Source organism: Eublepharis macularius, chromosome 2, assembly GCF_028583425.1.
Source record: "Eublepharis macularius isolate TG4126 chromosome 2, MPM_Emac_v1.0, whole genome shotgun sequence".
In the NCBI taxonomy this organism is placed as follows: domain Eukaryota; kingdom Metazoa; phylum Chordata; class Lepidosauria; order Squamata; family Eublepharidae; genus Eublepharis; species Eublepharis macularius.
Genome location: NC_072791.1, coordinates 136,573,589 through 136,597,663, shown reverse-complemented (window position 1 = coordinate 136,597,663; position 24,075 = coordinate 136,573,589). Strand labels below are relative to the sequence as shown.

General features: G+C 41.3%; 1 protein-coding gene across 1 annotated transcript in view; it reads left to right on the top strand.

The window, feature by feature from the left end:
• The window catches only part of LOC129323466 (mucin-5B-like), a 123,714-nt gene that overhangs the window by 35,417 nt on the left and 64,222 nt on the right, over positions 1 to 24,075 (top strand). Inside the window, exons 13-20 of the mRNA XM_054970005.1 lie at positions 165 to 329; positions 1,677 to 1,771; positions 4,157 to 4,283; positions 18,283 to 18,535; positions 19,686 to 19,738; positions 21,376 to 21,476; positions 22,306 to 22,457; positions 23,920 to 24,058. Coding sequence (XP_054825980.1) covers positions 165 to 329; positions 1,677 to 1,771; positions 4,157 to 4,283; positions 18,283 to 18,535; positions 19,686 to 19,738; positions 21,376 to 21,476; positions 22,306 to 22,457; positions 23,920 to 24,058 — 1,085 coding nt within the window. The remainder of the gene's footprint in view (positions 1 to 164; positions 330 to 1,676; positions 1,772 to 4,156; positions 4,284 to 18,282; positions 18,536 to 19,685; positions 19,739 to 21,375; positions 21,477 to 22,305; positions 22,458 to 23,919; positions 24,059 to 24,075) is intronic.

Sequence of the window (24,075 nt, the reverse complement as noted above, 5' to 3'; positions counted from 1 at the left end):
GCATCGTAAACTACCTTGAGCCTGGCTCACACAGCCCCCCTCCAGTTTTATCCACTGTAGTATGACTCTACCTGATTCCTTTGAACAGGTTGTTTCAAAGACTGTGCAGTTTTTGAGGTAGATTTTTTTTATCTTGTGACTTTCTTGTTCTCCATTCTACCCAGGACTTTGTGGAAATTTCAATAATATAGAGACTGATGATTTTCGAACTGTCAGTGGGATTGTGGAAGATTCAGCTTCAGCATTTGGAAACTCATGGAAAATCACAGCCAGCTGTGAGGATGTTCAAGACAGCATTGAAGATCCATGTCTGAAGAGTGTGGAGAAAGGTGCTACCATCCGTGTTTCTTTTTAAGTGTATTAATATTTTAATATTTGTCATATGTATAGTATAGAGCTTCTGGACTGTTCAATGTGCCCCATCAGCAATAGTTCCCTACAACACCACTGTAAGATAGAATCAGTACTATTATCCCCATGGTGCAGAAGGCAATCTCGGACATAATAGCTTGACTAAGACCCCCTCTTGAATTCATCATAGAACGGAGATGTATACTGATTGATAGCTCAGCCTCTTAGCCAATATGTATTGTGTTAGTGACAGGGTTTTAGGAGTCTCATATAGTGTGTGTGTGTGCAGGGTGTGCAAAGTTTTGGAAATGCACACTCCCTCCAAGGATCTGTGCAACGTACAAGCCCTCTTTCTACCTCCATGGACACTCTGACAATTTTAATTGCAAACATATCACTACTAAAAGTAATACTAATGATGCTTTGTATGCATCTAGCTAAGTGTTCAAAGCATTTGATGAATACTGCCTCAATGAAGTTAACAAAAATTCTTTACAGTAACTCAGTATTATTACCATACATTTATTAGAGTGGCAGATAATAGCTTACTTAAAAGCTACTATGTGCATTCACAGTTAAGCTGAAATTTTACCCAGAAAATTCCAGCTCACTTAACCACTCTGCTACAGTGTTAATGGCAGAGCACAGGTTATGTCCTCTTCAGTTTCCCCAACTGCAGCATTTTATGGTTCCTGATAGACCTGAACAGCAGCTATTCCTCTATATTAAGGATGGCTTACAGAGTTCATGCCACAACAAAGGTATGGAGTTGGCCGCATCCTGCACTGTAAATGTCAGGTGGTAGCCCAATCTCATGTGTGTTTACTCCAGATTACTGTAAATCCTTCAGAGATCAATCTGTTTTAACACTTATTGCAACATTTGTATGTGGAATAGCTTCTTCAAAGGCTGACCTATTTTGCTGGATTAATATTCAATCTTTTTGTCTGAAAATGGTTACCACAGACTGATCAAAGTTATACATATTTGTAATGTGCATTAACAAATTAAGGGTGCTATCCTAGGTCTTGTCTCTAAATGATATAGGATGGCAACTAAGTCCGACATTACCATAACTGGAAAGTTTGAGGTTTGGGCTGTTAATGATGTAATACATTTAGTGGTTATTATTACAATGACAGTTTTATTCGTCAACATGGCATTTGAATGGTAACCATTGGGTCTCTGCTGTTAAGTGCCCCTGTATGAATAGAGACACATACAGATCAAATTGTGAATTTCCCTAAGAAAAGTTTTTTAAAAAGATGGATAATACAAATTAAGATTCTGTAAATCATTTTGAGTATCTCAATTTTCTCTCTTAGCAAAATTTGGGCAGCATTGGTGTGCCCTTCTGTCAAATGCAAGAGGGGTATTTGCAAAGTGTCATCCAGTTATAGACCCCACTCCTTATGTTAAGGTGAGTCATGACTGTAATCATATTTTAAATAATCTGATATCAGGAATACTTTCTAATGCATTCAGATCAGGTAGGCAGTGATATGCCTGTTCTGCCACCTCTTTGAAGCCCAGTGTTCTGTTCCAAATAATAGGCTAAGGAAGCACTATAAGTTATTTTGCTCTGGAGGCATTTCTGTCTTGTGCATCACAAGTCAAATGAGCCAACATAATCGATGCACCAGAGATGCCAGCCCTACCTTCCTAATACATGAAATCATGTATCTGATCTAGAGTGATCAGATGCAAAGGAGGGCTCCTGTAAACCTTGGTGGTTATGTAGAACGTATGCAGGCTTTAGAAAGTGGGACTTCTGAAATGCTATCTTCAAAATGATGAAAGTTCACGGATCACCCAAAATAATGCTTTCTGAAAAGAATGAGAGACAGTTCCTGATCATACAAAATATGTCTGCACAAATTATGAGTCAAAAACCTGCACATCAGGTTTTTGACTTATAATTTATAGCCAAGGTTTTCACATTTGGAAATCATCATAATCAAGATATCTAATTCTCAATATGGACTTATCTGTGGACACTTAAATCCAGAGACTGGGGCCGTGAATAGGCAAGACTGATGTTTCTACAAACCTGAGAAAAGCCTCAGATTTGCAGAGACATCTGAAATCTAAAAAACAAAAACACAAAAAAATTGAGGATTAAAACCTTCCAAAATGATAGAAGCAATACATGGAGCTTTAAGAAACCAACTCTTTCTGCAGTAATTTGGGATCTGAAGAGAAACCAGTAATTGTTGTAGAGGTTGCTAGGCAAGCAGAACAATATTGCCAGCTTTCAAGCCATGGTTTCTGCCAGTAAAAAGAAGGGGGGAAGGGTCCTTTCTAGGGCTGTTTTAGTCTTTGAGGGAGGAGTCATCAGGGCCAGGACCTTCAACAACTACTGGGTGACTTGCTAGCATGCAACTTGCATGACTCACTCCTATCAATTTGGGATGTCATTCCTTGTTACTGGAGGAAGACACAATTTAGTACAGAAGGAAAAACCTCTTGAGTTTCCCTTGTTACAATCAGATCTAGTGGAGGAATTAACATCACCTGACCAACCACAAAGAAATCACTGGGCCAACTTTTCTAATTATTGTAAAAAGGATTTACTAAAGTAAGATAAACATATACAGTGGAATAGCAATATATGCAGTGATTAATACCCAGGCTACAGTAACTACTGAACAACAACAAGAACCATCAGGTTTCCAGAGTCCTATGAGCACGGTAGATGTAAATGTCAGTCTCTAAGATCTAACACAAGATGTCAAAACTACATACAGGAATAAATTAAAAGACAGTAACACAAATACTAAAAAAGTTACAATCTACCTTACGGGGTTGTTGTGAGGATAAAGCAGAGGAAAGGAGAATGATATAAGCCACTTTGGATTCCCATGGGACAGAAAGGCAGTGTATAAATGAAGTGAATAATAAATATAGCTAAACCAAAAAATGAACCAAACGAACCAGCCTAAAAGTTCATGGCGGTTCGTCAGAAATGGGATCTGACGAACCGTTGTTCATGAACCACGAACAGGCCTGGTTCATGCTTAATTTTGGTTTGTATTTCGGTTCGTGCCCATCTCTAGTTAGGAATACTCCACGTGCAGCTCCAAAGTTATGCAAATAACTCTTTACTAAGGCCATTTAGGTTTAGGAAAAAGCATGATGGGAGTTGCTGGAGGCCCCCTCTTCCTGCCACCCTGCTTTCTTGAGTCAAATCAGCTCCTGCAGGCTTTAAAATTGAGGTTCTCTGCAGCTGCTGTGAGATTGAGATGAAAGTGAGTTAACATATAAAATGTTCAAATCCCATCACAGAGTCAGGCTAGGGTTGCCAGGACCTCTTACCCTCCCAGATGGAAGGGGGACCCAATGCTTACCTTCTTCTTTCTCTCGGGATGCTCTTCAGTGACATCATCGCACCGACCTCAATAGCACACCCGGGAGGCCCGTTCCCCTCTTTTTCCTTTGCCAGCCAGGTGGGGGTGAAAGGTGGGATCCCTAAGTCAGGCCCAAAGAAATACAGTGTACTTTGGTGAGGGGAGTATGTTGTCATCCTTGTAGAATCAATACTGTTTTTATTCACCTAAATATCACTTTGTAAAGATCAATTATTTTCCTGATAATGTCAACATTCTATACAAGGCTTTTTTGAGAGCTATGTTATACCTACAAAGAGGTGGTAAAGGGAAAAACCAAAATCATACGTGTATTCTGATTTTGCTGCTTCTGTGAACATATGAACTTGCTTGCCTTTGATTCATTTTTTAGTGTATGTGTTCAGTTGTTTAACAGTATGGCTGAGGATTCTTACCATTGTACCTGCTTCTATATATAGAACTGTGCTTATGACACCTGTAATGCTGAGAAGAGTGAAGAAGCTCTGTGTGCTGTATTCTCTGTGTATGCCAGAAGCTGCGCTGCAAAAGGAATATTCCTAAAAGGCTGGAGAAGTGGTATCTGTGGTAGGCTGAAATATCCACATGAGAAGACTTTTTAGTCATTTTATGTTATTTTAGATGAACAAAGTTAAAATAACGAACACATCAAATGATCTGTTTATCATGTGTATGTTACTGTCTGGACTGACTTTTCTTAAAAAAGCAAATGCTGCCCACATGTGTGATGTTGGTGAGATGTGAGCTCGGGAATCATTTTTTTTCTTTATCTGTACTCAAAAATTCAGCGTCTTTCTGTAGATGGATTTCTGTTTATGAAGAGGCACTTTCTTGCCTCCCTCATCCCAACTATAGCCATAAATGCACCCTGAAAGGCTGCTCCTGGATGACAGGGGAATCAATGTAGGAGGATATTTAGGTGACAATGGAAGGGGACAGGCAAGAAAATTGTGCTCTACAGGCAGAAATCTTCCATCTGCAGAAATTCTTTGGTGGATCCAAGCTAATGCCTCTTCATCAAAAGTGCATACAGGAAACATTCAATTCACTACAAACAGCTTTCCAGACAGGAATCTACCATATAAACAAGTCCTTGGCTGTAATACTTAAAACATTCTGGAGATCTACAATATAGTTAGTCAAGAGACTATTGACTTTTAGAATCACAGATATAATTTATGATTTGTATATATGTTTATTATTATCTCATTGTACTTTGCTTAGGGGGGGGGCTGTTGCTCAATAGTTAGAGTTGCCAGGTGTCCAGTTTCCCCCTGGACAGTCTATTTTTTTTTAGTGGACCTGCATATTATATAGTGGGTATGACAGTTCAAGTGATTTCCAATGACTCTTTTATGAACAGGAACATCACCACTCAAAACACAAATATCAAAAAAGCATTTATAGAACACTCAACTCCCCACCAAAACATGCCCACAATTAACTCCAACCAATAGCAAACACCTGGTATCCAGACACCCTATTTGCTAGTTCACTAGTCTGTAGGGGAATCCTGATAGGCCAGCTCAACAACCCAGCCAATCAGAATGCACTGAACCTTGCTACTAAAGCCTTTTTCTTGAAGCTCCCAGTACACTACACCCCTCCCCCCTAAGTCAAGGTTGAACTTGGTCACAAACATTGTCCTTTAGATAGCAGGGTGGAGCCTGCTTCTGCTGAGAACGCCGCAGTCCATTTCCCTCTGTAGGAGTGTGCGAATGTGCAGCCGTATATTGCTCTGGTGCTGGCACTGTGGCAGGGCCAGAACACAGTCCCGAAGAACTCCCCATAGTGGTGTTTGCCTCTGGATGCGGAGTCATTAGCAGCTCTAGAATCGGCCACACAGGAGTCCCTTCTGTGCTAGGTGCTGCCATGAGTTCCGGAGCGCTGGCCACAGGGATATCTCCATCTGCCACTGCTCTTTCTGGCCATCTTCATCTTAGCTGATCCAGATGGCGATGCAACTCCCAGCTGTCAGCTGTGAGCACCCTATAAGACACTGGTCCAGTTACTCTGCATTGATGCCAGCAACCAGGTTGGGCTGTCACCATAGTTCCAGGCATAGACCAAATCTCCCTGTTGGAATGCTCTTCCTTCTCCCGCAGGTAGCTGTGGGTCTTCCGGTGACAGGTCCAGATGCAGTCTGTCAAGTGTGGTAGTGAGCCTTCTGTGTATCAGGAGTTCCACTGGGCTGTGCCTCGTGGCGGAGTGGGGTATTATGTGCTGGTGTAGTAAGAACGCAGCCAATCGAGCATGCCAGTCTCCCTGTGTGAACCTGTGGAGACTGTCCTTTGTTGTTCTCACCAGTCGCTCTGCCTGCCCATTGGTTGAAGGGTGAAACAGAGCAGACATGATGTGCCAGATGACATTGTCAGCCAGGAACCGTTAGAACTCTGCCGTCCTGAACTGGGACCCATTGTTGGACATGATAGTGTCTGGAAGTCTGTGTGTTGCAAAGAGGTGACGGAGTGCCCAAATGACAATGGCGGTGGACATGGTGGATACTGGAACAACCTCCAACCACTATCAGGAACACCTGTCCTTGGAACGGCCCTGTGAAGTCTACATGGAGGCGGGACCATGGTGCTAGCCCCAACTCCCATGGGTGAACTGGAGCTTGGGCTGGGGCTGGACGCGAATTTTCACATGGCTGGCATGTATGGACCCTCCCTTCAATTGCTTTGTCCATGCTGGGCCACCAGATTTAGCTGTGGGCGAGTGCCTTCATGCACACGATGCCCGGGTGGCCAATGTGCAGTGCCTCGAGGACTAGCTGCCGTAGCTTGGAAGGAATAACAGCTCGGTTTCCCCACAGCAGGCAGCCCTTATGTATGGAGAGTTCGTGCTGCTGGGAGCTGAATGGCTGGAACTCCTCGGCCAAGTGGCCCTCCGGCCACCCCCTCCACACCCAGCTGAGAACACGGGCCAGGGTATGGTCCTTGGCAGATTGTGTGATGACATTGGAGGTGAGGATCAGCAGATGAGGCAGCTCTTCATGCAGCAGGATGTGGTGGGCCGGTGCCGGGTCAATCACAGTGTCTGGCAGCGGAAGGTGGCTGAGAGTGTCTGCATGGCCTAACGCCTTGCCCGGGCAATGCTGTGTTCATAAGAGTAGGTGGACAGGAACAAAGTCCAGTGCACCATCCATGGCTACAGGATCTGTGGCATCTGCCAGTCTGGTGCAAAGAGACCCAGCAGTGGCTTGTGATCTGTGATGATGATGAAGTTCTGGCCATACCGGTAATCGTGGAACTTCTTGACTCCAGCGACGATGGCCAGCACCTCTTTGTTGATCTGTGCATAGTTGTGCTCCACCCATGAGAGTGTCCTTAGAACACACAGGGGTGTGTTCTAAGTCTAGCACCTGCAGTTCGGGGTCAACATCACTCCCGGGATCTTCCAGAGCATCATGGATGGTCTTCTCTGTGGAATTCCAGGCATCATTCTATATTTTGATGACTTCTTGATCACCGGAAGCTCTGAGACTGAACTGGCTGGGTGACTACGGACTGTCCTCAGCAAGCTACAGGACGCAGGCTTGAAAGTTAAGAGGGAGACGTGTCAGTTCGGAGTTCCACAAGTCGAGTTCCTGGGATTCCTTGTAGATGCTGCTGGCATTCACCCAACCCCAGTCAAGGTGCATGCCATCCACAGCACTCCAGCACTCAGGTCTAAGAAGGAACTGCAGTCCTTCCTGGGGCTCTTGAACTTCTACCACGCCTTCTTGCCACAGAAGGCGTCTGTCACAGAGCCTCTGCATCACCTCCTGGAGTCTTCTACACCCTTGGCCTGGAGCTGAAAAGAAGCTGCAGCGCAGGCAATCTTGAAGGTGGATTGCCCACAGATGCTTAGGAATGTGGCCTTGGCACACTCAGTATTGGTGATGTCATTTTCCATGAGGTAAAAGTAGAATCGGGAGACAAATGAGTTCCAGTCCTTGGCAGCAGCGTCAAATGGTTCGAAATGTCCCTTGGTGGCCATACTGATGGCTACCCCGAGTGCACATGTACTGGTTGGCTGAGGTGACTCCTTGCCAGTAAATGATTCAGCTCTAGTCTTAGGACTGCCTACCTAAGCAGTATCCCATCCTCGTCGCCAGTATTATACAGTGGGTATGACAGTTCAAGTGATTTTCATTAAGTCTTTTATTAATAGGAACATCACCACTCAAAGCACAAACATCAAAACAGCAGTTGTAGAACACTCAACTCCCCACCAAAACACACCCACAATTAAATTAAACCAATAGCAAACACCCAGTATCTAGAAACCCTATTCGCTAATTCACTAGTCTGTAGGGGAATCCTGATTGGCCGGCTCAGCAACCCGGTCAATTGGAATGCAGCTGTACAGAACCTTGCTACTTTTTCTTGAAGCTCCCAGTACACTACACTAGAGACCCTCGCCCCTGTTCCTCAGTGCTGAGGCACAGCTGTTTCAGGATCCCTAGGTGTATCTGGAAGGCTCTTGTCTGTGTTTTGTTAGACTTTTTTAGCCTTGGGTTCATTCTGTGTGCGTATACATCTTTAGTAGCGCTGCCATTCCCCCTCCTGGGGTGGTGGATCCCCTTCTCCCACCTCCTCCCCCCAACCCCACTTACCTGGCCAGCAGGGGCGCACCCCCCAGGCCGCCCCCGACAGCATGGTACACCCCTGGTGGCATGGTGTGCCCTTGGGCAGTGCAATGCACCCCCGTGTAGTGCAACAGGTCCATTTTGGGCCAAATTGAGCCTGTGGAGGGGTGATTCATCCCTTTGGTAAGCACGGGAACGCATGCTGGGCTGCCCTTTGACCCACATGATGACTTCACTTCCCAGAAGTGATGTCATCACGCATGCTGGGAGTGCGTGCATGCTGCACGTGCACGCAACAAGCAACAACAAAGACTGCGGAGGGCGAGTACCAGGTTCCCAGTCCCCCACCGGGGAACTCAAGGGACCTGGCAACCCTAATCTTTAGCAAGTAACTCTGAACCCAGGCCGGTAAAATATATTATTGGTATTTATTAAGGAAAGAATGTAGGAGCTTATGCAAGGCAGGAAATGCTCTTCACAGATATTTAAGCAAGACAAAAAACCAAATAAAACTTGCTGTTCTAAATACAGTCTGTCTAACTAAAATACTGCACAATCTGGCAAATTTCTGTCTTGGTTCCAAGTCTGGTTGTTCTTACCAAGGAATTAGCAAAGAGTCCATCCATGCCAGCCAACTTTAGTCATCCTTATAGTGTGGCATAGAGCCGAGAAGCTCCTCTTCTCACACAGTGGTAAACAATAATGGCTGAAAGTTAAAAGTATTGCACTTTGCTTAGAGACAAACTTCTTGAGGGATAAGGTGGTCAGCCCACTGAACCAAGGAACCAATCAAGGCCCAGCAACTTAATTGGCATTACAGTATGAGAAACTATGGGGAATGCAGCTAGGAGATGACTTCAGCTACTAGGCTCCAACATTCTCAAGGACACTTTCTCACTTGAACAAAGCAGCCCACAGGTGCATCTAATGAACAGACCAAGGAGCTTTCCACACAACAGGCCTAGTGCTAGGCCTGTATGAACAGCAGTCTGAAACAAAGTTTCAAATTTATATCATTAGGGAGCCTGTTATAGGGCATTTTCCTTACATCTGTCTCAGGTGAACACAGCTAAAATACCAGACATATGAATGTCCAGTATTTTTGTGCATGGAGGAGGAGCAGCTGGACATGGGCATGCAGGAGCTGGCAGCAGTGCTAGCAGGCCTTCCTACATAGGGTTGCCAATCTCCAGGTGGTGTCTGGAGACCTCCTGGGCCTACAGCTGATCTCCAGGCCTCAGAGATCATTTCCCCTGGAAAAAATGGCTGCTGTGGAGAGTGGACTCTATGGCATTATAACCTGATGAGGACCCTTCCTCTTCCCCAAACCTGCCCTTTCCAGGCTCCAACCCACAAATCTCCAGGAATCTCACAAACAAGTTGGCAACCCTATTCCGGCACCACCTCTGCATCCTCCTCCTCCTCCTCATCCCCTGCTTTTAGGCAATTCAGGGGAATGGCTTGCAGGCCCACCCAACCTCCTGCATTACCGCCGCCTCCCCCTCTTCCCTGTGTTTCCTACCTTCTGTGCACCGAGGAAGCAGCTGGTCTGCCTGTCTGCTAGCCCACTTGCTTGCCTGGCCTTCTGTGAGCTGGGGAAACGGCAAGCCGGCCCACCCACTCGTTCAGCCCCTATGCACCAGAAATGACATCACAAGTAACATCATCACACTAGGGTTGGAACACATGCACGCTTTGCTCACATGTGAAAAGAAGACACAGGTGAGTGCCAGGGGCCTCATCCTTTTCTTTTGCAGAGGCCATCTGGCAACCCTATCAGTAGTAGAGCATCTTCTTGGCATGCAGGAGGTCACAGGTTCAATTCCTGGCAACTCCGCTGTAAAGGATTAGGTAGCAGGTAATGTGAAAAACCTCATGTGCTCTGCCATGCCCAATTGGCACAGTTTTTTGTCATTGTTCTTTTGAAAATGCAATTAGGAGTTAAGGTTTTTTTCCCTCATACTGACCATTAGCACAAAATATGGAGCAACACGGTAAGTATGGCAGCAACAAAACACAATTTCCCGTGCAATAACAATGTCTCCCTATTTTATTTACAGTAATTGCATAATTTAACAGAACTATACCACATGTAACCAGTTCTAGGAAAAATTATTTTGCAGGCGTCATATATGCTCCAAAGTCCATACATAAAGTGTCCAGTGCTTCAAGTGCTCTATTAATATTGCAACAGGTATTAAAGTGCAAATGCTTCCTAGCACCATGTACACATTAATTATTTCATACAAGCTCGCCTTATATTCCAACTGGAGTTGGGTATAGTCCAAGATTTGGTTCCAATAAACTGTGTAGTTCACAGATTACAAGTAGACCTTTGCGTGTATTCTTTAGGTGTACATTGATAATTCTGTGACATCATTATTCTAACGGAAGGTCCAGATCACCATTGTATCCGTTTCCAAACTCTTTCTCAAAGAACACAGTTGCTGGAAAAACATGCAATAACACATATTACACACCATCTTACAATAATTTACATTTACAATACAGCAATAATTATTGCATATACAATCAAGATAGTACTAATACTATGGATACTGATTGGAACAATTTGCAGTTTTTAAAGAAAAAACAGAAACGGTACCAATTGCATGCGGGGTCATTGATTGAATATTGTAAAATTAATAAAATTCCGAGAGGTCTCCGTATACATAAACCACCTGGCCTCTTTCAAGACCAGGAGGAATTTAAAAATAGATGGGCTGCAGTATTGAACAAGTGTTCTATGGATTTGATGCTACTATTGGTGGAGACAGCACAGGTTGAGGTTAAAAGCATAGGTAAGGACATTGAAGCCCTAGAGACTAAGCTCAAGAATAGCTTTGATGAGGAACAATTTAAGAATAAGTTCAGAGATATTGAAAAACAGGTTAATGACTTTGAAAACAAGATGAAGGAAGTCAAAGTGAAAAAATATCAGAGGGACAACAGGGACTATGCTATGGGATGTGTTTATAGTTGGTGGAATGAGGATACTACCAAGAAAAAGAAGGTGTCCTGGTCTCACCCCTTAACCTTTTCTTCTGATTTGGAGACTACCGAAGGGGAGGATACTGATACATCACTAGAGGAAGGGATGTCCACTAGATCTATGACCACACGACCAAATAGGAATACACGGAATTATGAAAATAGGGGCCGTTTTTTACGAGGGGGCCGGCCCAACAGGGGGAGACGGACTTGACATTATGGAATGTGGAGTGTGGGCAATCAGACCTAGTGGTCAATCTCTCCAGTAGGACCCTTTCAGATATGGAAGTAAGAGCTCTTAATAAAGGGCTTGGGTTTGTACCAACCCCACATTACAATGATTTTCAGACCAGGATAGATGTCTTTAAATTGATACGACAAATCAAGTTAAAAGCCTTCTTTGATGGGACAATGACAACACAAACAGAGACAGGTATATATACACGTTCCACATTTAACCCCACTGTTAATAATGCCCATATCCAGACTTTTGAGAGAATGTTATTGAGGGAAATTAGCAACATAGAAGCTAGAGTGAACACTGAATATAATAACTTACCAAGAGGGGAGAGGATGGCCCTGAGAAATTTAACATCGGATAACTCTATCATAATAAAAGAGGCGGACAAGGGGGGTGCCATAGTTGTTATGGACAAAAAGGATTACATGACAGAGATAAATAGACAACTCAGCAATGAATTAGACTATAGGGCTATTCCCACTGATCCAGTAAAGAAGATCAGTTTTTTGATTAAGGTAACATTGGATGAGGCACTGGCATTAGGATATATTACAGAACCAGAGTATAGGGGGTTAATTAATCCTTCCCCCAGAACACCGGTGCTATATATCCTACCAAAAATCCACAAGGAAGGATTCCCACCGCCAGGGCGTCCAATAATATCTGGAAGTAATTCAGTATTGGAACCCCTGTCAAGATATTTGGATCATTTTTTGCAGGGCTTCGTGAGAAATTTACCAACTTTCTTGTTGGATACGGGCGATTTTGTAAGGAAGTTTGAGGGATTTAAGTTACCACCTGGGGCAATATTGATTACTCTTTTTTTTTTAAAGAATTTTTATTGGATTAGAAACATATAATAACAATTATAATCACATTCTTTATTTTTTTCTAATTCTAACCCCCTCCCTTCCCCCCCCCTTTTTATTGACTTCCAACAGTTTTCCAACCCCCTATCCACTTTCGCTCTACTCCTTCATATTTATTTTATTTGTTTATTATAATATACTTTCAGATTCTTCTAAGCACTATTTCCACTTCCTTTCACATATAAATTGTCATATAAATTGTCATATAAATAAAATCCTCTTAATCTATCTTCTTCATTAAAACTACTAATAATATTCATTTTGATAACCTGTGTTTTATCTTACTCCTTCTATTCTCTTCAATATGGGACAAACAATTTGCCCCCCTTTATACATCTATTCCAATACTTCTATACACATACTTATTATACACACTTATTGTCATTTGCTTAGGCTTCTGTTCTATATGTTGTTCTTTATCTATACATATACCATAAGTCTAACAATTAGACCTATCTTTGAATTTACGTATGTATGTATATATTCACTCTATGTTATACGGTTATCTTTCCAAAAAATATAGATTAGTTAATTTCTATCCCATTAATTCAGATAGTATCAACGCTATTGCTACTTAATATAATACTTAAAAATCATATAAAGTTGCTTAGAATTTTTCCATTAACTCTCCACCCCCTCGGTATAGTCACTTCTCTCCTCCTGTGTACCTCAATAATTTTCAAACTGCCACAGTTCTCCTCCCACCTCCCATTTTTTCACCAAATATTGTTTCAGCTTTCCCCAGTCCGTGTTAAACTGCCCTGGATCAAGGTCTCTCAGTTTTCTTGTCATTTTGTCCATCTCCGCCATGTACAGCAATTTGTAAATCCAGTCCTCAGTAGTTGGCACTTCTTGTACTTTCCACTTCTGCGCATACAAAAGTCTGGCTGCTGCCGTCATATAGAATATCAATGTCCTATGTTGTGCTGGGATGTCTTCCATTCCCAAGTTCAGTAGCAGGAGTTCTGGGTTCTTGTTAACTTGAAATTGTAAAATCTCACTCATTACTCTTATTATTTCCCCCCAGTACTGCCTAGCTACCTCGCAAGTCCACCACATATGATACATTGATCCCTCATGTTTTTTACATTTCCAGCATTTATTAGACATATTCGAGTTCCCTAGCGCAATCTTCTTTGGCGTCAGATACCAATGGTAAATCATTTTGTAAATATTCTCTTTAATATTGGTACATGTCGTGATTTTCAATGTATGTTTCCACAAGTATTCCCATGCCTCCATTGTTATTTCTTTGTTAAAGTTTATAGCCCACTTCACCATTTGCACTTTGACTGTCTCATCTTCAGTATACCATTTTAACAACACTTTGTAGACCTTAGAAATTTCCTTTTGGTCTTCTTGTAAAATTACTTTCTCTAATTCTGAGTCTTCCATCCTTATCCCTCCCTTCGCACAGTCTGAGTAATAAAGATCTCTAACTTGTCTATATTGAAACCAGTCGTAGTTTGGAGACATCTCTTGTTGCGTTCTTATTCTTATTTTAAAGGATTCTATTTGAGTTATCTCCTTATACGTTAAACACTGTTGTTCATTATCGACCGTTCTTGGATCTATTACTTCATATGGAACCACCCAGGAGGGAATTCCTTCTTGTAGGTATTCTTTGTACTTCTTCCAAATTGTGAAGAGGCTTCTCCGAATATAATGATGCAGGAACATAGAATCTGCTTTTACTTTATCATACCATAGGTATGCATGCCATCCAAATAATTTTTTGTATCCCTCTAAGGCCAGCAGTTTGCGATTTTTCAATGTGATCCAATCCTTCAACCATACCAGACAGATTGCATCATAATAAAGTCTCAAGTTGGGCAGTTGCATTCCCCCTCTTTCTTTTGCATCCTGTAACACTTTCATTTTCACTCGAGGCTTCCTGCCTGCCCACACAAACTCTGATATTTTCCTCTGCCATTTATCAAATTGCTTGGAGTCCCTAATGATTGGTATCGTCTGTAACAGAAACATAACTCTTGGTAACACGTTCATCTTGATTACTGCAATTCTTCCCAACCATGACAAGTTCAGCCTATTCCATTTGATCAAATCATGCTCTATTTGAGTCCATAATTTCTCATAGTTATTCTTAAATAGATCTATATTTTTTGCAGTCAATTCAATTCCCAAGTACTTCACCTTACTTGTTACCTCACAGTCTGTTATTTCCGTTAATAACTGTTGCTTTTGTTTAATCATATTCTTACATAAAATCTTTGATTTCTTTTTGTTTACATAGAAACCTGCCAAGTCTCCAAACTCTTTTATTTTTTCTATTACCTTAGGCATGTTTTCAATTGGATCTTCCACAATTAACATTATATCATCTGCAAACGCTCTGACCTTATAGGAAAAGTCTTTTATCTTTATACCACGGATTGCATTATCTTCTCTAATCTGCATCATCAAAATTTCAAGAACCAAAATAAACAACAATGGGGATAGCGGGCAACCTTGTCTTGTACCCTCAATATTGATTACTCTTGATGTTGCCTCATTATACACTAATATCCCACATGAGGAGGCACGCCTAGTAGTAATGGAGACTCTGGATCTGAGGGAGAATCAAAGACCACCTATGTTTTTCCTTATATCTCTCCTGGAAATAATATTGGAGAACAATTATTTCAGAGTGGAAGATAATTTTTTTGTTCAGATTCGAGGCGTCGCGATGGGTTGCTCTGCGGCACCTTGCGTGGCGAACCTCTTTATGGGTAAACTGGAACGTAATTTCTTTTGCAACCCTGCTTGCAACCCCTTTTGGAAGGACATCATTATATTTGTCCGTTTTATTGATGACCTCTTTTTGGTGACAAATGGGAATGTTGATACCCAGAAGTTGGGAGAGTGGATGAATGGGGTACATCCGAATATCAAGCTCTCTTGGCATGCAAGCAAGGAGTCTGTGGACTACTTGGATGTGACCGTGTATAAGGGGGAGAATGATACTCTAGCAGTACGACCATTCAAGAAAAAAACTGATAAAAATTCATTATTGCACTATAAATCTTTTCACCCTGGCCATTTGAAGGCTAATTTACCCTTTGGACAATTCTTAAGGATAAAAAGAAATTCCACTAGGGATTTTGATTATAACATTGAGAGTAATAGATTACAGGAGAATCTCAAACAACGGGGCTATCCAGAGAGGGTATTGCTTATAGCCAGACAACGTGCTAAGGAGGTAAATAGGAAAGATTTATTAAAATTAAAGGAACGTGCAAAAGTGGAACGTCTAGTTGGAGTCTTTGACTACAGCAGCAGGGCTAATGCCATTAGACGGGCAATTTTGAAGTACTGGCCACTTGTTAATGAGATTCCTGGCTGCGAAACTCCTCCACTAGTAGCATTTAGAAGAACACGGAACATCAAAGACCTTATTATTCATTCCGATTTAAGTCATAACATTAACAAGGTGGATACTGGGCTGCCAAAAGGCTTATACAAATGTGGGAGGTGTAAACAGTGTTCCTTGATTATGAGCTTAGATGATATGAGACAGATGGGGATACATACTATACGTGAGTTTGTTAATTGTAATACTGAGGGAGTTGTGTACCTAATAAAATGTCCATGTGGATTAATGTACGTGGGTAGCACCATACGTTCTGTCAGAATCAGACTTAGTGAGCATCAATCTAGAATAAAGAACAACGTATTAGAAGCCCCATTGGTTCCACATTATCAGGAAAAGAAGCACAGTGAGATGGATATGAGCTTCACTGTGCTGTTTAAGACCCATAAAAGGGGTCATGAGGCAGCAATAAGAGAGCTTCGTCAAAAAGAGACCCTTTGGATTTATAAACTGAATAGTCTCATACCTAATGGTTTGAATATAGCTAATGACTTTACCTGTTTTTTGGGCTAGTGACCCTCAGATTGTAGATCACTTTAAGAAAGGATAGTATACTAATTGGGCGTGGAAGGGCTGTTGTAGATAAGATGATTATGAGATAATGGATTGCAAATGGTGAAAATTGGAAAACTGATGACTAATATGGAGTGGTAGCTGCATGAAACTTTGAGTGAGTACATGTGATATTGATTGTATATGCAATATTTATTGCTGTATTGTAAATGTAAATTATTGTAAGATGGTGTGTAATATGTGTTATTGCATGTTTTTCCAGCAACTGTGTTCTTTGAGAAAGAGTTTGGAAACGGATACAATGGTGATCTGGACCTTCCGTTAGAATAATGATGTCACAGAATTATCAATGTACACCTAAAGAATACACGCAAAGGTCTACTTGTAATCTGTGAACTACACAGTTTATTGGAACCAAATCTTGGACTATACCCAACTCCAGTTGGAATATAAGGCGAGCTTGTATGAAATAATTAATGTGTACATGGTGCTAGGAAGCATTTGCACTTTAATACCTGTTGCAATATTAATAGAGCACTTGAAGCACTGGACACTTTATGTATGGACTTTGGAGCATATATGACGCCTGCAAAATAATTTTTCCTAGAACTGGTTACATGTGGTATAGTTCTGTTAAATTATGCAATTACTGTAAATAAAATAGGGAGACATTGTTATTGCACGGGAAATTGTGTTTTGTTGCTCTCATACTGACCATAGCATTAAAAGAAACAGGACAGAATGACATTATAGTAATATAAAATTACATTAGCGCCCACCGGAAGGATTCTGGAATATTTCCATCATCACCACCACCATAACAACAATAGTGACAACAAAAATTTTGTTAACATCAAATAATGAAACTAAACAACCTCACCCACAAACTTACAATAATTTTGAAAGGCGTGCTTTTGAAGCTTGTTCGAGGGGCAATCACTATGAAGTTTTTGTTTCACCAGTGAATGTCCCAGTAATCTTGCATATTGCTTATTGATCCTTCCTGGAAAACGGCCCTATAATGAGTTCATTGTGAGAGTCCAGGGCTTCAGTGTTCTGTACCTTTTCTCTATGGAAACATGTATTAATATATATGCACACATTTGTGTAAAGAATGTCTCAAACTGTGATCTCCACCAATACAACTGCTATTTCACAGTATAGTAATGCTTTTTGCAATCAACTGCAATCAAGAGAGTAGCCCTCCAAAAGTGGTTGTATCTGCAGGAAGCCCCTGATACATACTATTCATGCAAATACATCTCCTTAGAGAACTGCACAGAGGTCAAATGTATTGGCTTGAATTCTATTCTCCCTTTCTGTTTGCGGTGTATAATTCTGCTCATGGAAGGAGGGTGCTATGTCCAATTCCCTCTTTCAGTGCATTCCTGGCTTCGACTCCCAGGATATTCTTAGGTTCCACTGACCAACGGGGACACAAAAGACTAAGGGGGAGGAAGAAAGAAAGATAGTTACTGTTTATGTATTGTAGCTCCATTCACACTACTTAGGATCCAAGCTATTGTGTAGACCAAAATTAAGTCTCCCATACATCAGGTTTTAGGTAGATAGCTATGTTGACCTGCAGTAGAACAGCAAGGTTCAAGTACAGTAGCATCTTAAAGACCAACAACATTTTCATGGTATAAGCTTTTGAGAGTCAAAGCTTCCTTCATCAGGTATAAGATCTTGTATCTGATGAAGGGAGCTTTGACTCTCAAAAGCTTAAACCCTGAAAATCTTGTTGGTCTTTAAGGTGCTACTGGACTCAATTCTTTCCATAAGTCAAGGAAATTACTTACAAGCAAATGTGTTTGTGATTGTAACTTGTCACATCTTCTAGGAACATTTTTCATGTCATCCCTTATGAAAGGAGATCTTGTTGTTTGGGATTAAACATATGCATAATTATTTAGTATAAAATTCAAACAAATTCACAAGGATGTTATCAAGAACAATGGTGCATATCCCAAACCCAACCCATCCCTTGTATTTCTTCTCTTGCCAAGATGTCTCCAAGGAATGTCCCAAAACAATGGAATATAGCTATGAAGTGAAGTTCTGTAACAGTTCCTGCCATTCTCTGAGTGAACCTGATGTATTGTGTAATGTCCAGAGTGTCCCTACAGAAGGCTGCCACTGTCCTGAGGGGACCTACCTAGTGACTGAAGAAAAATGTGTTTCTCCAGAGGATTGTCCTTGCTACTATAAGGACCAGATGATCCAGCCTGGGGATTCATTCCAAAAGGACAATTTCATGTGGTAAAGTGATTTAAAGAATAGTCAAAACATTATTATTTTAAAAGATTGCAATTCCAAAAAATCAGTAGGCTGTTAATTAACAATAAAAATTAAATACTTTAATTAACAGACTACTGATTTTTGGAATACTGAAACTAGTTCAGAAAACAATCCCTAGGTACATGATGTGGTATGGCTCCACTGAATAGGACCTAGGTCATTGTGTGGCATAATGCTTTGCTACTTCTCTTGAAGTTTGCCCTTACCTGGATGACCCAGGCTAGCCTGATCTTGGAGGCTAAGCAGGGTCAGCCTGGTTATTACTTGGATGGGAATCCAGGATAGGTATGCAGAGACAGCAATCGCAAACCTCCTCTTTTTGTCTCTTGCATTGAAACCCCTATAGGGTTGCCATAAGTCAGCTGTGACTTGACAGAACTTTACACACACTTTAAAGTTTACTCTGTGGAGCTGATAAGGCAGGTGTGACATTGCAAACCGAGGATGGGGAAAATGGAAATAAATAAGTGTATGATTACCAACAACCAAGAGCAAAAATGTCCTGCCCCTTTCATAGAGGCTTAATGTATGGAAAGGGGCATGAAGGTAAATAGTATCACCTGGAAAATAACATTCCATTAGTCCTCCACTACATGGACAGCATGTTTTTTTCTCCAGGTTGATGGCATCCTAAATGGGTTGAAGCTGGGAAGCAGAAACAATGACAGATGCAGAAACAGGACAAAGAATAGGGGGAGGGAAAATATCAGAGAGGTATGGTAGGGAGAAGAAATTGTATGTTTTTAAAACTACAGTGCCACTAAGATGGTGTGGTTTATACTGCAGTAGATATCACACAACCCTGTATTCTGGCAAGGAAGGCAGTGTGGGTTTGTTCCTGCCACAGGTACCGAAACACCATTCTACAAAGTCAGTGCTCTGTTGTGTTAGCTTCCACAGCTCTTCTGGGTCCAAAAATCGTATTAGATTATAGGTCTGGAGACTGGCAGAAGCTTGCTGTAAAGTATGTTTTATCTGCTGCTAGAATAAAAACTGCATGATTGCAGAGATACTTACCTGAGGATACTGTACTTGCATGACTGGATTTGGAGTGGAATTGTTATCTTACATATTAGCATGAGGTTCTCCTTTTGTATTTTTTCATCACCAGCAAATGCATTCGAGGGCAATTGGACTGCATTGGAAACAAGAAAGCTGGGAAAGGTGAGGGTTCTTTTTAATCACTGTGCTATATTTTGGAAATTGAAATATTGTTTGAATTATTGCCAGTTTCCTGATGTACAGGATACAGTTTGTTTCTTTTTGAACTTTGGTAGATATCTCAGGTCCTTGGGCCCAAATTCTGTCATTGCATCTTCTTTTCTTTCCTCCACTACAGCTTTTCCATATACTTGTTAAAGTTTAGCCCTGTCTGCTTTGGGACAGGTTCCTGCTCCATCTCTGTGAGAGAGAAGTGGGAGGTTTGTAAGGGGCAGGAGCTGGCTTTAGGGAGTTTCCCAGGGAGAAGTCTAGCGGAGAGGGTGGTCCTGCAAAAAATAAGCCAAAAACATTCCCAGAGTTCCTGGTTCAGTTAGGTGAATATGTACAAGCCCAATCATCATGGGACTTTCCTAGGAAACAAGAACGTTTGCTCAATCTGGAGAATGGGGTTTGATTCCCCACTCCTCCACTTGAAGCCAGCTGGGTGACCTTGGGTCAGTCACAGCTTCTAGGAGCTCTCTCAGCCCCACCCACCTCACAGGGTGTTTTGTTGTGAGGATAATAATGACATACTTTGTAAACAGCTCTGAGTGGGTGTTAAGTCATCCTGAAGATCGGCATATAAATCGAATGTTGTTGTTGTTATTGTTAAAGGAAAAAAGTAATGTGCCCATCTTTTTTCCCCCTTTAAAATAACTGTGGGAAAGGAGTGTGATTAGGAAAAGTGATTGATGGTAGAAGGGTTAAACCCTCACTTCCCTGACACTGAGAGTCTTTCTAAATGAGCCTCCTGGGCACGTGTTCACCAAGTGTTGGGAGATGCAATGTTAGCCTTTTGAAAGACAGAGCTGGCAGAGATCACTCCAGAGGGGATGGATTCTGTAACAGCCCTCTGCTGCCCCTTGAGCCTCCCCTTCTGAGCCTTTGCCCTGCCAAAGCTTGGTTAATGCAAAGTTTTAAGCAGCAAGGGTGGCAGGGTAAAAGTTCCAGAGGGAGAGACAGTCTGGCATGCCAGAGGTGGTGGGTGGCTATTGAAGAATCTGTCTTCTTCAGAGTGATCTCCACCAGTTCTGTCTTTCAAAAACGATGCTTCTTGGCTAACATTATGTTTTACGACATGTGAAGAACATGTGTCAAAAGTATTGCTCAGAGAGACTCTGAGAGTCTCTCTGCACTGGACGTCTTACACAGAGATGCTCAAAAGCCTTACTTTTTGTGTGGTCTTATATTCAAGTCTACTCTGTCTCTCTCGCAGTGCATATGTATCCACAATGGGAGAACAAGTGTAAGATCTTTCACTTGAGCATCCCAGTGTAAGATGTCTTGTGCAGAGAGACTCTAAGTCAGACCATTGGCCCATTTATTTCTAAATGACAGCAGCTCTCCAGAATCTCATGAAGAGAAAAGACTTTCTCAATTCCTACAACCTGAGAGCCTTTCATAGGAGATATTGGGAACTGAACCTGGGCCCTTCTGTATGCAAAGCATGTGCTGTACACCTTAAATATCACCACTAGGATAAAGTGACAGCTTTTCAGATGTACTGTCCTTCTTCCAATCTATTGGCATTTGAAACAGTATGTTTTCTGTGTCTGGGCACATTTTACACTGACTTTTATCATTCTGTTCTTCTCTTTTAGATTGTCCTCCTCCTATGTATTACTTTGACTGCAGCTCTGCTGGCCCAAATACAAGTGGTTCAGAATGTCAGAAAAGTTGTAAAACTCAAGACATGCAGTGTGTAAGAGGTTATGCACAACATAGATACTGTATCTACTTGAGTGCCTTTCCTACTTATTTTTTTAATGGCCATTAAAGGTTTAAACTAGACAAGATGCAAGAAGCCAATAATCTAGTTTAAAACCTCCAGTAAAAAACTAACAAAAGAACCTTGGGTCTGATGCATTGACCAATCCCCCATGAGGATGGTGATGGGCAGGAATACTTTTGTTCCTAATACAAGGCTTCTTTCCTTGGTTATTCTAACAGTCAGGTTGGGAGGGGGGTGTTCACAGCAGTTGGATTTTTTGCTTCACCCATTATCCCGAACCTATAGCGCACCAAGCACCAAGGCACCTGTAATGAATAAAGTTGTGGCCTGATTCTCCATAACACAGTGTGTCTGTGTTATCCTTCTCTCTCCTGCCCCCATGGGCTGGGCCCACTCCAAACACAAAATCAAAATGATGTTGGTGCTTGTGTTAATGAACCAAAGCTCTTCATTTCCTCCCTCTTAGAACTCCTTTACAACATTTCCACAAATCAAGGGTCTTCTTTATTTGTATATCTGGTTCCATAAAAGAAAGCTTCTGACTTGTGAAGCTGATCTTATAAGCTGGAAATCTACACTCTATAAGAGTGCTCCTTTTAATGAATACATTGTAGATTCAGGAAGCAGAACGTTTATTTTTTGTTGTTGTAAGGACTACTATCTGGATGATTCATTGTGCAATGGCATGTTTTGTGAATTGACTGAACAACATCCTGTACAAAGGCATTTTATAAAAGGCTCTTTTATTGATTCATGCTCCATACAATATCATTTTTCATTTTGTCTTCATACCCCCCAGTATGCTACAGAATGTGTCTCTGGATGCATTTGTCCTGATGGACTGGTGTCTGATGGTAATGGCTCTTGTGTAGAAGAGGAACAATGTCCTTGCATCCATGGAGGAAATTTCTATAGTTCTGGCACAAAGATCACAGTCAACTGTAATACATGGTATAGTATTTTTCAGAGTATTCTTGAAGCCATTGCTTTAGCAAATAATAATAAACCCAGGTTTTAAAAGCTGAGAAAGTGTGTTGGAAGTGAATATTGGCTCTTTTGCCCTCTCTATAGTACTGATGTTCTTGGTGGGAAAAAAGCTGCACTGTCCTTCACTTCCAACACAACCCACTAATTAAGACATTTTTCTGGAAACAGTTATATATTTATTATATTAAGACATCAGAGGGCATATTGCTGCCAAAACAATTCTCCATTATTCAATTTCCATAGCACAATTATAAGAGGTTGCCTTGAGTTGCACAATAAGGAGAAAGAAGAATCGTGGCTTTAACACATAAGTAGTAAGAAATGAGTATTATGGAGTGAAAAAGGGAAAGCAGTATGGTTGTGTTCAGGCTAGCATCTTTCCAGTCATACAGTGTAGCTGGGAGGAGCTAAAAGAGGAGAAAGGTACAAGGCGTACCAGAGTGCAATAAGTAGGCACAAAGAGGAATTGGTTTTGGACTATCAGCTATTATTACTGGTGTCTAAAGTTATTGAGAGATTTCTCACAAGGTTAGAGAAATTATTCTGTCTAATTTCTCTTGGAAGACAGGACCTTCCCCAGACCTCTTTCAGTCTGCCCTTTTATTTTTGACCATAGGTTTTTCTAAAATCATTTTATTTGAATATCCTGTCTATGTATCTAGCCGGGGTGCTTTTATTGCCTTATACTATCCTCTTATTCAAAAAGTAACCAAGAGAGTTTACAGAATTTAAGACCAAATCATGCCACCATTTTTAGTTGGAAGAATCACCAAGAAGTGACTTTTCCTCTCAGTATATATGTGGTAAAATGGTTTCATACAAGTGTTCCTCCTGGCGCGCGCGCGCGCGCGCACACACACACACACACACACACACACAATAATTTGTCAGGTACAGTTTTGCCCTCCATGCTCACCACAGACAAAACACTCATAATGCTAATGCTTAAAATTCTGGCAAGGTTTTCAGGATGAGGCCCCTCATCAGCTGAGGTTTATAGTTTATTTGTGTTATGAATATGAATGTAACCAAGGGCAGCTTCAGTTACATTTCTCCAAGAAGCTGGTTATTCTGAAATCACTGTTCTACAATAATTCTTTGTTTTATGCAGTGGTCTTGCTATGCAATAAAATTTTAAGTTATGGACAATCTGTGTATGTCTAATTTGATATCATGATTGTTGGACATTATTTTACATTCTGCTGATTTTTTAATCTATTTTGTGAAATTGGTTGTATTTATTCTATTTGTTAAGGTTAATGTTATAAACTGCTTTGTAAATGTCTGTTGTATGCTAAATGTGTGATCATGGAATTATCATTTTAACTTACCTATCCAAATAATGATCATACTTTAACTTGCTCTTCTTGCTTGCCAAATACCACTTCATGTTACAAATGTTGATCCTTTTTATTTAATCTCTCAGCATATGCTACAAGAGACAATGGAACTGTACAACCAACACTTGCCATGGAATATGCTCTGTTTATGGGAATGGACATTACCTCAGCTTTGATGGACAGAAATTTGATTTTGTGGGAGATTGTGATTATATCCTAGCTCAGGTATCAAATCTTTATTA